The following is a 15,853-nucleotide window of genomic DNA, read 5'->3' as shown; positions in this document are numbered from 1 at the left end:
AAGGCAGATTTCCCATAATGATATAAAGGCAGACTTCCCATAATGATCCTAAGGAGACAGATCAGCGCTGGAAGAGTATCTAGAGTGGAGAGGAGAGGAGCATCCCCTCTGCCTGCGCCACACGCTATCCCTAAGCATCTGTGGAGGCACACATGAGTATAGCCACAAAAGAATTGAAAACACCAATTTGGTGAACTAGAGAGATGGCTCAGTTGTTTAGAGCACTTGTTGCTCTTGCAGGGGACCTGGGTTGGGTTCTCAGCACCTATGGTGGCTCACAACCTTCCATAGCTGTAGTTCCAGGAGTCATATACCCTCTTTCAGCCTCCACAGGCGCCAGGTATGCACATGGTACACATATATACGTGCAGGCAAAACACTAATACATAGGAAATAAAATGAATTAATTTTTTTAAAGATAGAAAGAAAACATTCTCTGTGTTCCAAATGCTCTTGGACTTACTTTCCTCCAGCCAAGATATTTTGTATGTATGTGAGAGGGTATGTAACAATATTTTTATTACATCTTTGAGTTTCATACAAAATTCATCTTGAACATATACCACCCTCTCCCACTCATCCCATAACTACCTTTTCTACCCTCCCACCCAACTTCGAGATATTTTTTCCAAGTTAGATTACTATTGCTATAATAAAGACCATGACCAAAAGCGATGGGGGAAGGAAAGGGTTTAAAGGCTTACACTTCCACATCCAGGCCCATCATTAAAGGAAGTGAGGGCAGGAACTGAAGCAGAGGCAGTGGAGGAACACTGCTTACTGGCTTCCTCCCTGTGGCTTGCTCAGCCTGCTTTCTTATATAATCCAGGACCACCTGCCTAGGAATGGCACCACCCATGTTAACTGGATCCTCCATCAGTCATTAACCCCCCCAAAAAAAATGCCACACAAATTTGTTTACAGGTAGTCTGATGGAGGCATTGTTTACTGTGCTTCCTCCTTCCAGATAACTCTGTGTGGGTCAGGTTGATAAAAAAACTGGCAAAGATTCATTCATATTCTCTCTCTCTCTCTCTCTCTCTCTCTCTCTCTCTCTCTCTCTCTCTCTCTCTCTCTCTCTCTCTCTCTCTCTCTCTCTCCCCCTCTCTCCCTCCCTCCCTCCCTCCCTCCCTTTGTCTCTTTCCCTCTCTCTCCCTCCCCGCCCCTTTTCCCCATGGAGGTCAGTGTGTGTTGCCCAGCTAGTCTTGGGAGTGGGGCCGCTACCAGGGGTCACATCATTAAAGAACTGACTCTCCTCATCCAGCTGCTGTCAGTGCCTGGAACGCTTCAGCTAGTGGAGGAGTTTCATGGCAGCTTTACACCCCACCCCACCCCCATGTTGTAATTTTGTCCGGCTGGACCTTGAGAAGATCTTGTACGTGCTGTCACAGTTGCTGAGTTCGTAGGTGCAGCTGCCCTGTTGTGTCTGGAAAACACTGTTTCCTTGATGTTATCAACCACCTTTGACTTGGTTACCATCTTCCCACCTCCTCCTTCCATGAAGACTCCCGAGCTTTGGAAGTAGGGATATGATACACATGTCCCATTTAGCCCTAGGCACTCCACAGTTTCTTATTCTCTACACACTGACCAGTTAAGAGTCTCTGTGTTAATTGTCATCACTGCAAAGGGAAGCTTCTCTGATGAAGGTTGAGAGATGCTCTGATCTGTGGGTATAGCAATTAGGAGTTGTTTTAATTCTAGCAGAATAATAGTATTAGGTTCCCTACGGCCTGTGACCTATTTAGTCCCTTAAGTAGTGTTAGCTATGGCTTCCATCTCATGGTGAGGGCTTTAGAACTAATCAGAAAGTGGTTGGTCACTCCCATAGCATCTCTGTCACTATTGCACCCGCAGGTGTATCTTGTCAGGCCAGTCATTCATTGTAGCTTGTGGGATTCACAACTGGATGAGAATGGTGGTTATTTTTCTCCTTTGAAAGCAAGCATGTCTAGCCCCTTCCAGTTGAGTACCAGCTTGAGTTTTCCATATTCTGTGGCTCAAGTACATAGTATCTTCAGCAAGTTCTGAAATGTAACCACGGTCATTGGCAATAGCCTATTATGAATATTTTGGGGTCTATGTGATCCCATTGCTGAACAAGATTTAAACTATACCACAGTTGCCTCTTTCTCTCTCTGAAGATAAATTCTCAGTGGAATAAGATTTCTACCCTAAGAAGCTCTTTAAAAAAAAACCAATAAGATGAAACAATTCTGAACTGTGAGGCTATAAGTTTGGACAAGCTATGACTTGGTATATAAATAGCTTTGGTCTTTTTAATTTTATTTACTTATTTAGCATTTATTTTATTTTATGTGCATTGGTATTTTGCCTACAAGTTTGCCTGTGTGAGGGTGTCAGATCCCTGGAAATGGAGTTACAGACAGTTGTGAGCTGCCGTGTGAGTGTTGAGAAGTTAACCCTGGTCCTCTGAAAGAGCAGCCAGTGCTCTTAACCACTGAGCCATCTCTCCACCCCCTGGTCTCTTTATTTTAAATGGCCACACAGATTAGAACCGTAGGTGGACTGAGGTTTTTCCTTTGAATTTGATACTCAGGAGAAATGCCTTATTACAGAGGAATCATTTCCACACCCATAGAGGCAAGTCTGTTCAGAGTAAATGAGCAGCAAAGAATTGAGGGCAATTAAGATATAATAGAGCAAAAGGGAAAGAACTTAGCTAAGAGATCCTCCTTCCGGCAGAGAACACACTTAGCCTGGCTTCTATCATTTTAGACTGTGCTCCTGTGATGTCTCTCTTTAACCTTTGAGTTCATTGGTTTGGGATCCCAGACTTCGAGCCCTTGTCTCCTTTACTGTTATTATAATTATGTGTGTGCCACTCTATGTTTGTGGAGGTCGGAGGACAACTTTCAGGAATCGTTTCTCTCCGTCCACTACGTGGTTCCTAGGGATTGAACTCAGAAGGTCAGGTTTGACTGCAAATGCCCTTGCCCACTGTGTCAACTCCCCAGCCTGTGGACATCTTTTAAAAATTACATCTTTGGGAAGATAATGTTGCTTATCACTGTGTGTCAAGCAGCGACCCTAACTCACTGCCTGTCTTGCAGGAGGAGCCTCATTCCCCACCAGTGGAATGATTCTCGCATGTTCTCTGTCTGGCCGGGAGACTGTTGAGCCTGAGGCTTCTCTTGCCCCTAGGAAGCTGCTCTAGTTAAGGAAGGGAATATAGAGCAGAAGCAGTTGTAGCCTGGGCTCCATGCTCATGTTTTGTCTGGTCTGCTTGATGTTGGGTTATGTGTAGTCATGATGACGGTGATGGTTACAATGGAGATGATAGTGATGGTGATGATGGTGGTGGTGATGGTCATGGTCATGACGGTGATGTTAATAATGATTATGATGATGTTGGTGATGACGGTGATGGTAATGATGGTGGTGATGATAGTGATGGTGATGATGGTGGTGTTGGTGGTAATGATGATGGTGGTGGTGATGGTCATGGTCATGACGGTGATGTTAATAATGATTATGATGATGTTGGTGATGACGGTGATGGTAATGATGGTGGTGATGATAGTGATGGTGATGATGATGGTTTTGGTGGTAATGATGATGGTGGTGATGGCCATGATGGTGGTGATGATGGTGATAGTGGTGATAGATGATTGTGATGATTGTTCTCCCTTGACCAATCAGTCTGGGAAATTCTGGATATACAAAACCCAACAGGGAAGTAACTTGACATAAGATTAATATTAGGCTTTAATGGATCCCCCATTAAGCAAGAACTCCCCATGGTCTCATCTTCCCCTACATATACACCTGTGAATGGATGTGAACCACAGAAGGCCATTCCTGCTACCAAAGTTAAACACACTCCCAAAAAATGCAGTTCATTGTGTAGTCTTACCTAAATAGACACCGGTATCACGTTGTCTTGCTCATGCCCTTGACGGTGCAGTGTGGATTAACACTGGAACATTGTCTGCCATGTTCTTGACAGTGCATTGTGGGCTAACACTGGCTTTTCTTTCTCCACAGAACATTGATATCACCAATTTCAGCAGCAGCTGGAGCGATGGGCTGGCCCTCTGTGCTCTGCTACACACCTACCTGCCTGCCCACATCCCATACCAGGAGCTGAACAGTCAGGAGAAAGTAAGTCACTGTCTACACCACCTCATTTCTCCTCCAGGAGAGCCAATAGAATTTCTGTAGCAATGCATTTCTGGGAGGGTGGGTGGGTAGTTTGAAATAAAATGGCCCCTAAAATATTAGGAGATGTGGCTTCATTGGAGTAAGTGTGGCCTTGAGGGAAGAAGTGTGTCACTGTGGAGATAGGCTTTGAGGTCTCCTGTGCTCAAGCGTCATTCAGTGTAATAGACAGTTCACTTCCTGTTGCCTGTGCCTCAAGATGTAGAACTCTCAGCTCTTCAACACCACGTCTGCCTGCTTGCCACCATGCTGCCATGATGATAATGAATAAACCTCGGAAACTGTAAACCAGCCCCAATTCAATGCTTTCCTTTAAGGGTGTGGTGGCACACACCCTTAATCCCAGCAGAGGCCAGTTTCTCTGTAGCTTTGGAACCTGTCCTGGAACTAGCTCTTATAGACCAGGATGGCCTCAAACTCACAGAGATCCTCCTGCCTCTGTCTTCCGAGTTCACCTGCCCTTCTCAATGCATGTCATTTGTTACCAAGAAGAACAGTGAGTCTCAGTTTGCTTGGTCACTGATAGGACCCTATCACCTGCTCTCTGTAGAAAACCCTGGTTTAGCTGTGACCTTTATTTTTCAAAGTCTCTTCCAGTGCCGAGAATGGAGCTAGAAGAGGTAGCAGAATTCCCTCCTCTTAATGGAGGTTCTGATTTTTTTTTCCATTAAGCTGACAAATTAGGCTCACTCATGTTCCAGGGAGTTACCTTCTTTATGAAAAATCCTCCAATGTAAATGTTAATCTCCTCTAACTCTGTAGACCATGCTGGCCTCGAACTCACAGACATCTGCCAGTCTCTGCCTCCTGCATCCTGGATCAGAGGTGTGCATCACCATGTCTTGCCTAATCTCATCCTTTAAATACCTGCCTAGAAGGCTGGCAAAATGGTTCAGCGGGTAAAGACACTTGCTCCCAAGCTTGACAACCTGGGTTTAATAACCAGGACCCACATAGTGGAAGGAGAGAAGCAACTCCCACAAGTACTCTACTCTCTGCACATGAGCATTCACACAAACACATTCTATAAATACACACACACACACACACACACACACACACACGTACACACACGTCTGTCTAAATATTTGAATACCAGCCAGGCAGTGATGGCGCATGTGTTTAATCCCTACAGTTGGTAGGTAAAGGCAGGCAGATCTCTGTGAGTTTGAGGCCAGCCTGATCTATAAAGTGAGTTCCAGGACAGACAGGGCTACATAGAGAAACCCTGTCTTGAAAAAAAAATTGAATTCCAGACATAGCCAAGTTACCACAAAAAAATTAGCCATCACAGAATATCTTACAGGACTGGCAGTGTGGCTAATGGCAGAGCACTAATCCAGCATGTACCAGACCCTGGGTTTAATTTCTAGCAATGAAAAAGTAATGTTTTCAAAGCATTTCCATGTGGAATGCCTTATAAATTGTGAAAGAGGCTGAGTAAGATCATGTAATGTTTGGGAGAAAAAAATATGCAGTGTGTCATGTTAAGTGTGAGGTGTCTAAAATATTCAAGTGTTATATTAGGCAGGCAAACAGCAAATCTGGAGTTCAGATGGGAAATCAGAGCTAGAAGAATGGATTTGGGAGAAATCCATGAAGATTCGTATTATTTGGCAGGACTTCCTGAGATGAAGCAGTCAGTGTTCTGAATTTGCACTGCCTAATAATGTTTGAAGGGTAACTAGAGATGGCGTGTGAAGCCATGAAACTGAAGATTAGCCAATTCCCCTGATTTTAAGGGAACCGTCTTTTTTTTTTTATTTTCAAGACAGGGTTTCTCTGTAGCTTTGGAGCCTGTCCTAGAAGTAGCTCTTGTAGACCATGATGGCTCGAACTCACAGAGATCCTCCTGCCTCTGCCTCCTGAGTGCTGGGATTAAAGGCGTGCGCCACCACCGCCAGGCTTAAGGGAACCGTCTTAAGCAACTTTAGTAACTATAGCAAAATACCTGAGACTGTGTATGTTGTTAAGAAAAGAGGTTTTTTAGAGCTTTGAGACATCCCAATTGAGGCAGTCATATCTGTTTGGCCTCTCGTGAGGATCTCGTAGTGGGTAGGTGGTATCACAGCGGTGAAAACCTGTGTGGAAGAGAGATGCACGGGGAGGCAGGAAGCCAGGGAGATTCAGAGGCCAACTTTGCTGTTTTTATAATTTGCTTTCACAGGGAGTAATCAGCGTCCCATGGGGACTGCATTGATCTCTTCAGAGATTAAGATTCCCAGTCACCTGCTTTACCTCCTCTTAAAGGTTCATTTTTAGCACGTGTGCTGCTGGCCAAGCTTTCAGCACATGAACGTTCTGGGACACTCAAGCCCTGTCCAAGCACAGGAGAAGTACAGAGAGGACCCAGCAGAGGTCCATAGAGCCGAGTGGAGTCAGGACAGTCAGCCATCACAGAGGCCAAGGGCATAGCAGGGCATCTGATTGTCACCTAGGAACAGTTTTGATTTTCCTCTGCCTTCCTTTCTGGTGCGATGTTACAAAAATAATTATGTCAATACTGAACATAACAAATTTCAAAATAATCAGCAGACTTTCCTAAAATGACCACACACATTCTAAAATGTGAGTCCTCCTGAAAGTGGCTTGTTTATCGGTAGTCAACAGGCCTGGCTTCTTTGTCCTCCAGTCAATTCAGATCTGTTGGAAAATAATGGGCCTGCGAGTGTTTGCTCTCACAGTGTATCGTGAGCATTGCTTCCTGGTGACCAAAACCCAGGCTCACTCTGCATCCCTGAGCCTCCCGCACCAGGCACCCGGAGGAACTGTGCATCAGGGCAGGCTGGCAACAGGATTCTTGTTTCTGTTACTCTTACAGGACAAGGGTGTCTATTTCCCACACATCAGCTTGAGTTTCTTTTTCTGGGTCTCTGGTGATGTCATCAAGAAATGCCAGTGGTGAAGGCCCATTATAAAGCAATTAAGGAGTCAACATCATGTACCAGGAGTGTCATATGCAGACCTGTTTGACTTCACAGCTCCCCTGTCAACTCCAGTTGAGTTTGAGTTCCGGCACCTAGATCTTTTGGTTACCACTGGCTCACTACTCACTGAAGGAATATCTAGTCCCTTCCTGACTGAACCCTAAGTGGAGAAGCAATGGCTACTGGCTGCACCCTAAGTAGAGAAGAAATGGTTATAGCTCAGGATGTCATGAGAAGGGGTGGGAGTGCACTGAGAAAGGCCAGCTCCATCCATTACAGAGGAAGATTGTCAAAATGATGCGTCAACCACAAAGCCCATCACTACAGCATCAACTGAGCATGTGCGGAGCTTTTAATAAGGGTAATTTCCCTGAGGTGACAGTACCACTGGGCAGGTTTTCACAGAAGGGAGCATACCTACTACAGACCCTTTGGGGTAAATGAACATGATTCAGACTCTGCCCTGTGGTCTTATGTACTCAGTATGAGGGGGTCATTGATTGGGTGGTTGTACCTTGTGGAATAATATCAAGAAGGGAAATATAATGTTTGTAAAATTCCATTAAAATGGAAATATAAAAATAATATGTTAAAGGATCTAGGCTCAATGGTAGAGCCTGTGCTTAGCATCAATGAGGGTCTGGATTTTATCCCCAGCACCAAAGAAAATTAACTAGTTCAGAATTAAAAGTAAGAACTGGGCACAATGGTGCATGCTTGTAAAGCCAGCACTTAGGAGGTAGGGGCAGGAAGATCAGGAGTTCAGTGCCAGCCTTAGCTACACAGTAAGGTTAAGGCCAGATAGGGCTACAAGAGGTGGTGTCTCAAATAGGCAAAGATTACATGTAGTAAAGGAATATTCAATCACAGGGTGTACATCACAGTGACTGGAAGATTTCAGTGAAGTATTTTGTTTTCATTAGAAGTACAGTCTCCATATGTCAACATATGAAGCTCTTCCATGCAGCCCAGAGTCAGGTTATTGAGTGGAAAGTGATTCTGTTGATATCTGAAATTGAATATGAATATGAATCAAATCCTTTCTCCCTCTTATTAGCAGAAAGATACTGTACCAGTACAGTCCTGCCAGCCAGTCTGGAGACCAAGGTCTGCATCAGATGGGAACAGATTATTCTGAGCTAGGAGGCTCAGGCTTACCGCTCCCCCGACCCCCGCCACACACACACACGCACACGCACACGCACACGCACATGCACACACATGCACACAGAACAGACACTGAAGAATGAATGGCCTCTCACTGTCCTCACCTGTATGACAGAGCCTCCTGAGGCAGAGCTCATGGCCTGAGGACATTGACTCTCCTCCCCAGCCTCTTCACTGGGCATCCCTCTTCTGCTCTCTGGCCTCTGCACAGCAGCCACAACAGTGCATAGTGGGAGGTCATTAGGATGATGACCCCTGGTCACTGTTGTTCCGCCTCCATTAAAATGAGCAAATATCATTTTTATGAACAAAGAAAATAATCACCCCATGTGTTCCATGCTATGCTGTTTCAGAGCTTTTTGAGGCAGTTTTCCAATACAGACCGTTTATCCTGTGTTCAGGTTCTTAGAAAACACACAGAATTCTAATTAAATATTTGATTTAGAAACGCCTTCTCTTTAGACCTTATTAGTAACCCAATAAACAAACTGAAACATCAAAATGCAGTGTTTAGTTTGACACATTTGGCAGGTAAAGATACATGGGGGCTGAAAATGGTGTGCCTTTTTAGGAACCAGTTTGGCATTACAATCTCATGAGCCATAAAAACTGTTTGTATCCCAGCTTCCTGAGCAGTGTAACCTAAACACTGGCCTAACCAAAGGGATTTTAAAATAAGAACAAAGGTTCCATTGGCACCAAAACGGGGGTGGCTCCCCTTGTGCGGGCTGGACGGGCCCATTTACCCATTTCTGCTCAGCAGAACAGAGCAACATCACAGAAACAAGGGTGAGGTTTCCAGCTCTTGTCCATCAATCTCTCCAGGTGTCGAGGAAGGAGGCTGCTCTACTGGGCAATATCACCATGGCTCAGCTGCTTCCCAGGGTTACATCACAGGCTAGAAAGAAGCATGCATAGGCATGTCTGCTTTTCCTCTGACATTATTTATACATCAGCAAGTTGACTTCAGTGTCGAGCCGAACCATTTGACCCAGGGCCAGATGCTTAGACGGGGCAGAGTGACGACTACGGGGAAACAGAAAAATAGAAAATTATAGATGGAAAAGGACTTGAACTCCAGGATTCCAGGGATCCTCCTCCCTTAGCCTCTTACATAGCTGGGGCCACAAATGCATCCCAGCTTATGTACAAAATTTTAATACGACTGTGGTAAAGTGCTTGCCTAGCATGCATAAGGCCTGGGTTCAGTCCCCAGTACTGGGGAAGAAAAAAGAAAGCTAAACGAATCAAATTGTAAAATTATACATAGGACATAAACTGTGACCATGCTTTTTAGTGGTACTTAAAGCATCTAGTTAAATTTCTAAAACGTAATGACTTTCATATTATTGAGGCGGATGGCATGACAAGTAATTTAGATTATCTGTACAAAGAGATGTCAGACAGTAGCCAAGGAGAGTCTGGGAACAAAGCCCAAACTCGGGCTCGGTGATTCTGGGGAACGGTGCTGTTCTTGTTCTAAGAGGAAAGTATTTTCAGCCTAGAATTCCCTGCCCAAGAATTCTATTAACCAAGCATGATAGTAGAAAGAGGATTTTTCTGTATGAACACATATGGAAATGTTTCTCCTCTACAGCCTTTCTCAAGAATGTTCTCCGGGGAGATGGGGTGTAATCCCGCAGCTGATAAGAGGTTCAGGGGATTCCTGGGGCAGGAAGACTTCTTTGAGTAACAGTAATGGCTCAGAGCGTCAGAGTTTGAAAAGGAGAAAGCAAGAAGCAATACAAGGACCAGACCCTCACTGTGTGAGGACAGAAAAGCAGCAGGCTGCAAGGAGTTAGGGATTTCACACCAGCACCAAGATGAATAAAACAAGCAAAAACCAGGTGATGAGGGGCCGTTCTCTCAGCCAGAGAAGTCACCAATGAGCACAGGCTACAGGGAAAAGCAAACCTTAGAGGAAAGATTGGGATTCAGTCTCAGCAAGCTGTCCTCTGACTGCCCCAGGCTCACCATGATGTGAGCACACTCACACAGGAATAGGTTAAAAACTAAATAGTGATGTGAGGAAATCACAGTCACCTAGAAGTCACTACAGGAAATAAAGACAAAGTAGAGAGCAGTTGTCTTGAGAGTTAGGACCGGGGAAGAAACAGTTTCTCATTTGGTTATGGGTAACTACCTTCACATATGACTTTGGTAGTTTTTTTAAAGACTAGGTCTCACTCTGTAGCCCTGGCTGGCCTCAAACTCATAATCCTCCTGCCTTAGTCAGAAGTGCATCAGTGCCACTCCCGGTTTGATTGTCATTTGTGACATTGTGAAGAAACACAACATGGTGAGTATTGTAAATCTTGAAAAGGCCACAAATGAAACTTTGTCTTTAGTCAGATGTCAGTCAGTGTTGTTTTCCCCAGTGGCGGTCGTGACCTGCTACCCTTTCCTTGCGGGGACGGAGCTGGGCTGCACGGCTGACATGACATTGCTTGCTTCCTCACGGTGAGCAATCTGCAGAGTCTGTGCTGTCCCTGCTCTCATCCATTGTCTTTGTCTTTCTGATACAGAAACGGAATCTCTTGTTGGCATTTGAAGCAGCTGAAAGTGTAGGCATCAAACCCAGCCTGGTAAGTACCCTGTTTTGTACCTTTTTGATATTTTTTTTTCCTAATTCATGAGAAAGAACTTCCTGCTACCCACTAAACTGATAAAGGACACCCAGGTCCATTTGCAGATCTGTCCCTCAGGATTCCTAATATGAAGTTGTCCAGCTGGTTGGAAAGGATATACGCTTAGAGGGTTTGTTTGTTTATTTCTGTTTCCTTTTTATTCTTATTATGTATGTTTGTGGGTGTTTTGCCTGTTAGTGGTCTGTGTACCCCGTGTCTGGTGCCTGTATAGGCCAAAAGAGGTTGCTAGATCCCCTAAAACTAGACTTAGAGATGACTGTGAGCTGCCATGTGGATGCTAGGAATCAAACCCAGGTCCCGTGGAAGGGCTACCAATTCTCTTCATTGCTAAGCCATCTATCTCTCTAGCTCTGGACTCAGAGTTCTTAAAATTAAGATTTCATTAAGAATAAATTACAATTCTGAAAAAACAGTGAGCTAGATTGTTATTAAAATTCTCATGTTCAAATCAACATGCAATGTCAGTGAAATGTCTTTTTTAAAGAAATGTCACCAGGGCATTGTGGCACACACTTTTAGCCTTAGCACTTGGGAGGCAGAGACAGGCAGATCTCTATGAGTTCAAAACCAGCCTGGTCTACACGGTGAGTTCTAGGACAGCCATGGCTACACAAAGGCACCCTGTCTTTAATGTGTGTGTGTGTGTGTGTGTGTGTGTGTGTGTGTCTGTGTTAAGAGTCAGACATTGTGGGAACTGCACCTGCTTCTGGAGAGATGCTGAAGCTTGCCTTGGAGGTGGGGTGAATTAAAAGGCCAGATGAGGTTTGGAACCCAGATTTCTGTATGGAGCACCTAGCTAAATGGTAGGATGCAGGAAGCTCCTATCGTTTAATGGCTACTGAAATGTGCACAAGCCAAGATTACAAAGTAGATAGGAAAAGGATTGAGTTTTCTAGCTAACAGTTACACCAGATGAGAGAGGGAGTTACCTGCCAGAACTGGGGGTAACAAATGTTAGCTGTTTAAACCTAGCAGGCAGGTAAGAGGCACTGGGGAGATGGCTCAGTGGGTAAAGTCCAACTGGGCAGGCATGGCAGCATGAGATCTACAGTGCCCTATAAAAAAGCCAGGCATGTAATCCCAGTGCCGGGAGGTTCTTGTTGGCTGTGAGCTCCTGTTGGCCTGAGGGCACCTGTAGCCAAAAGTGGAGAGGGACTAAGGAAGACCTGGATGCCAACTTTGGACCTCGGCACCTATACACCAACACGCAGCACATGCACACATACTAAAACGTTTAAGAGAACATACATGGTGGTACATATCTAATCCTGGTTTCCTGGAGCTGAGACTTCGCGTGGCTCTTGAAGTCAAGCCCAGCCTGTACAACACAGGGACTCCCTCCAGCTTCAAAAATGAGAGAGAGAGAGAGAGAGAGAGAGAGAGAGAGAGAGAACAAAGAAGATGAAGAGGAGTGGAAACCAGGGAGGGTCATAGTGCTATAAATATAAGAGAGGGAGATTTAGAAAAGACTGATGTCTGTTCCCAGAGCTGTTTGAGTCGGAGCCTCAGCCCTCCCAGCCCTAACAAGCTAAGCTTGACCATCCTCAGGAAGCCAGTTAAAATCATGAAAGCAGGGAAACAGGGGATTTATACAATATGGCCACACTGGGGACATAGAGGCCCCGTGACCCCTACACAAACACTCCCGGTTCATCTTCAGGGCCCTGACAAGAGGCTTAGGCTGAGACAGAGTGCAAGAGACATATAATTAAGCAGTCCTGGCGTGTCCTCCTGCCAGTCAGTACCTATCACTGCCTAGTGTCAGTCTCCCTGCCAGGTGGTCTCACAAGTTGACAGACTTGTACGGATAGTTCACCAAGACAAGCTTCTTTTTCTCCTGCTGGCGCCAGCCTCCATCCTTCCCTTGTCCCAGCAAGAGATTTCTGGAGAAATTACAATTCCTGGGGATCAGTGTTTAAATAGGCCAATATCCAAAGAGACCTGCACAAGGATCTTTCTAGAATATTTTTTGTTGCCACTAGGAAGGTTACACAAAGCTACTAGAAATGAAAATTTGGAGGGGGAAAAAGACCATGGATGGGTTGCCAAACTGGTTAAATATAGCAAAGGAGAAAGATGGTGGATTCACAGTAAATACAAGGAAACCATCCCACAGGCTGAATAGACAATGAAGGGTTGAAAAACAGTAGAGAACGTTTATTGGTTAATGTGTATTTAGCTTCTAGAATGGGAAAGCCAACAAACACAGCAAGTTTGAGGCCACTGTAGGCTACATGAAACCCTGTCTCAAAAATAAAATATAAATAAATAAATATTGTGGAGTGGAAAAAAGAGACAACACTTAGTGGTAACCAATCTGGAATCTACTTCTGGGCTTCTTGTTTACAACAACAAAGAAAATCTCATTAAGCAACTGTTAATTGGCTTTCCCGTTCTTGGAGCTTCTTATATAATCTTTCAGTATAACTGGCCAAAGGTTATTAATTACTGTTGTTACTTCAGGATGGTTGTAGCTTTAAAATGCCAAGTGTAACCCAATGTATTGTGTGCGTGCGTGCGTGCGTGCGTGCGTGCGTGTGTGTGTGTGTGTGTGTGTGTGTGTGTGTGTGTGTGTTACAAGGCTGGCTTTGATATCACTATGAGAATGACCTTGAACTTCTGATCCTCCTGCCTCTGCCTCCTAAGTGCTGCGTTTGTAGACATGCACCACCACACTATGTGTGGCCAAAGTTTTTTGTTGTTTTAATCCACATACAATCAGGGAAAAGAGAACAGTCAGGAAAATATAAGCTGAAATAACAGTGGGATGTAAGTCTGTAGCCTTCCAAGGTTGGAGGACTTGGAGAAATGTAAAGTGAAGGAGCTGTGGAGACAGCCGCGCTATGGATGATGTCATGCCGATGTTAACTTGAAACAGAATGGACAGTTAAGTGGCAGCACCAATACCCTTCAAATATCAAATAGAAGTATTCTCTAGACCTTACTCAAAAATAGGATGCTAAATATTCAAGAAGTAAAATCCAGCTGGAGAAAAGTCTCAGCAGTTAAGAGTGCACTACTCTTGCAGAGGACCCAAGTTTCGCTCCCAGCACCCATATTGGGCAGCTCACAGCTGTCTGTAACTTCGCTTCCAGGGAATCTGACACCCCATTTTTGGCCTCTGCAGTCACCGCACTTTTGTGCGGAAACCTACATTCAAACACACACATATACATATTTAAGAAATATTAAAGATAAGTCTTAAAAATAAGGGTTTTTTTTTTTGAGTATCTGTATCTGTATAAGCCCATCATGTTTTGGGGTAAATAGATAAGCAAGGAAGATTCCTTCAAAGTGAAGCTCTGTCGTGTACCTCGAGCTTTAGAACACATTCCTGCCCAGCCACCATGAAATGGGCGTCTTAAGCCAACATCATCATCCGTACCAGAAGAACTGGGCAAACATTAGTGGCATCATCGCGATTGCTTCAGATCAGCTCTGGTGTGTTCTCCAGAACTAGCCGTCTGTGGCTTGGTGAGGGTTCACTATGGCCTTAGTCACTTTGCCCATGACATGCTGCTTACTCGGGGCCTGTGTAGGGTAGTCACTGCACAAGACTGAGCATCCTGAAAGCAGGAACTCCAAAAGCTTTGAGAGTCCGGTAAGTGAGGTCAGCTACTTTTTATAGTTTTACCGTCTTAATCATTCTAAGTGGTGTGAATTACCTTCACGCTGTGGAGCAATCATTGCCACCCTCCCAGTGTAGAATTCTTATCTTGCAAAATCGAAACTCCCAGTCTGTTAAACATTAACTCCCCACCCCCCGCCCTCAGCCCGGTCGCCACTGTTCTGTTCTCAGACACTGAAAGCTCACCTGTCTCAGACACCCCATGTAAGTGTATTTGCCCGCCGTCTGTGTCTCATGTTTGGCTTATGTGGCATAGTGTAAGGTCCTCAAAGTCCATCTGTTAGAGCCTCCTTCCTCATTAAGGCAAATGATACGGTTATACCATGTTCTGCTTGTCTGTTCGTCTGTTCTGAAACACTACGGTGCCACCGTAGTTAAGTTCTTCTTGGCAAACGCTACTGTGAACCTGGATGCACAAGCGCTTTCTCTATCGCTAAAGGCCCTTAGAACAGCGCCAGGTCGTAGACTGTTCGTAGCAAGTATGTGCAAAGAAATGAATAAAAGAAGTCATAGTGCGTTTCTGGGTTTTGGTTGTTTTTTTTTAAGTTTCATTTATTTTTATTTTATGGGTATGAGTATATTGCCTGTGTGTGTGTGTGTGTGTGTGTGTGTGTGTGTGTGTGTGTGTGTGTGCACGCACGCACACGTGGGCTCACACCACATATGTGCCTAGTGCCCATGGAGGCCAGAAGATGGCATCTGATTCCCTGGAACTGGAGGTACAGATGGTTGTAAGTCACCATGTGGGCGCTGGGAACTGAACCCAGGTCCTCTGGAAGAGCAGCCAGTGCTCCTAACTGCTGTGCTGTCTCTCCTGCCCCAGTGGTACATTTCTAGTGTTCTTTATAAGCTCATCAGCAACAAGGTACTAAGAAATTCTTATCCGGTGTTTTCAAAGTCAAGTTCATGTTCATTCTGACTGGGGAATTTTTGTGTTTCATTTTATTTGTTCTGCTGTAGCGTTGAGTAGGAGAAGAAGATATCTTTTAGATTTAATGCTACCTGGAGCTCCTCTTTGTCTCCTGTTCAAAACAACACCTCCATTCACACATGTGGTGGACAGGCAGAAATACAAGCAGAACACCCATAAAATGAAATTTAAAAGAAAAACAAAAACACCTCCAGTGTCTTGTCAGGAACTGCCGTGTGGACCAGCGAGGTGGCTTGGTAGGTAAAGTTTCTTGCCTGATGGCCTGGGTTCCGTCACTGAGGTCCACATGATGGAAGGGAAGAACTGACTCTTGCAAGTTTCTCTCTGACCTCCACATGTATGCCATGACATGCACATGTAACACACACAC

At 44.8% G+C, this 15,853-nt stretch overlaps 1 protein-coding gene across 2 annotated transcripts in view; it reads left to right on the top strand.

The window, feature by feature from the left end:
* Specc1 (sperm antigen with calponin homology and coiled-coil domains 1) overlaps positions 1–15,853 on the top strand; it is a 221,276-nt gene that overhangs the window by 200,236 nt on the left and 5,187 nt on the right. For both annotated transcript variants that reach the window (XM_038326804.1, XM_038326806.1), the window contains 2 exons: positions 4,009–4,125; positions 10,802–10,861. In XM_038326804.1, coding sequence (XP_038182732.1) covers positions 4,009–4,125; positions 10,802–10,861 — 177 coding nt within the window. The remainder of the gene's footprint in view (positions 1–4,008; positions 4,126–10,801; positions 10,862–15,853) is intronic.

Source organism: Arvicola amphibius, chromosome 4, assembly GCF_903992535.2.
Source record: "Arvicola amphibius chromosome 4, mArvAmp1.2, whole genome shotgun sequence".
Lineage (NCBI taxonomy): Eukaryota > Metazoa > Chordata > Mammalia > Rodentia > Cricetidae > Arvicola > Arvicola amphibius.
Note: the sequence above shows the minus strand (reverse complement) of the source record. Positions and strands in the feature narration are given on the sequence as shown.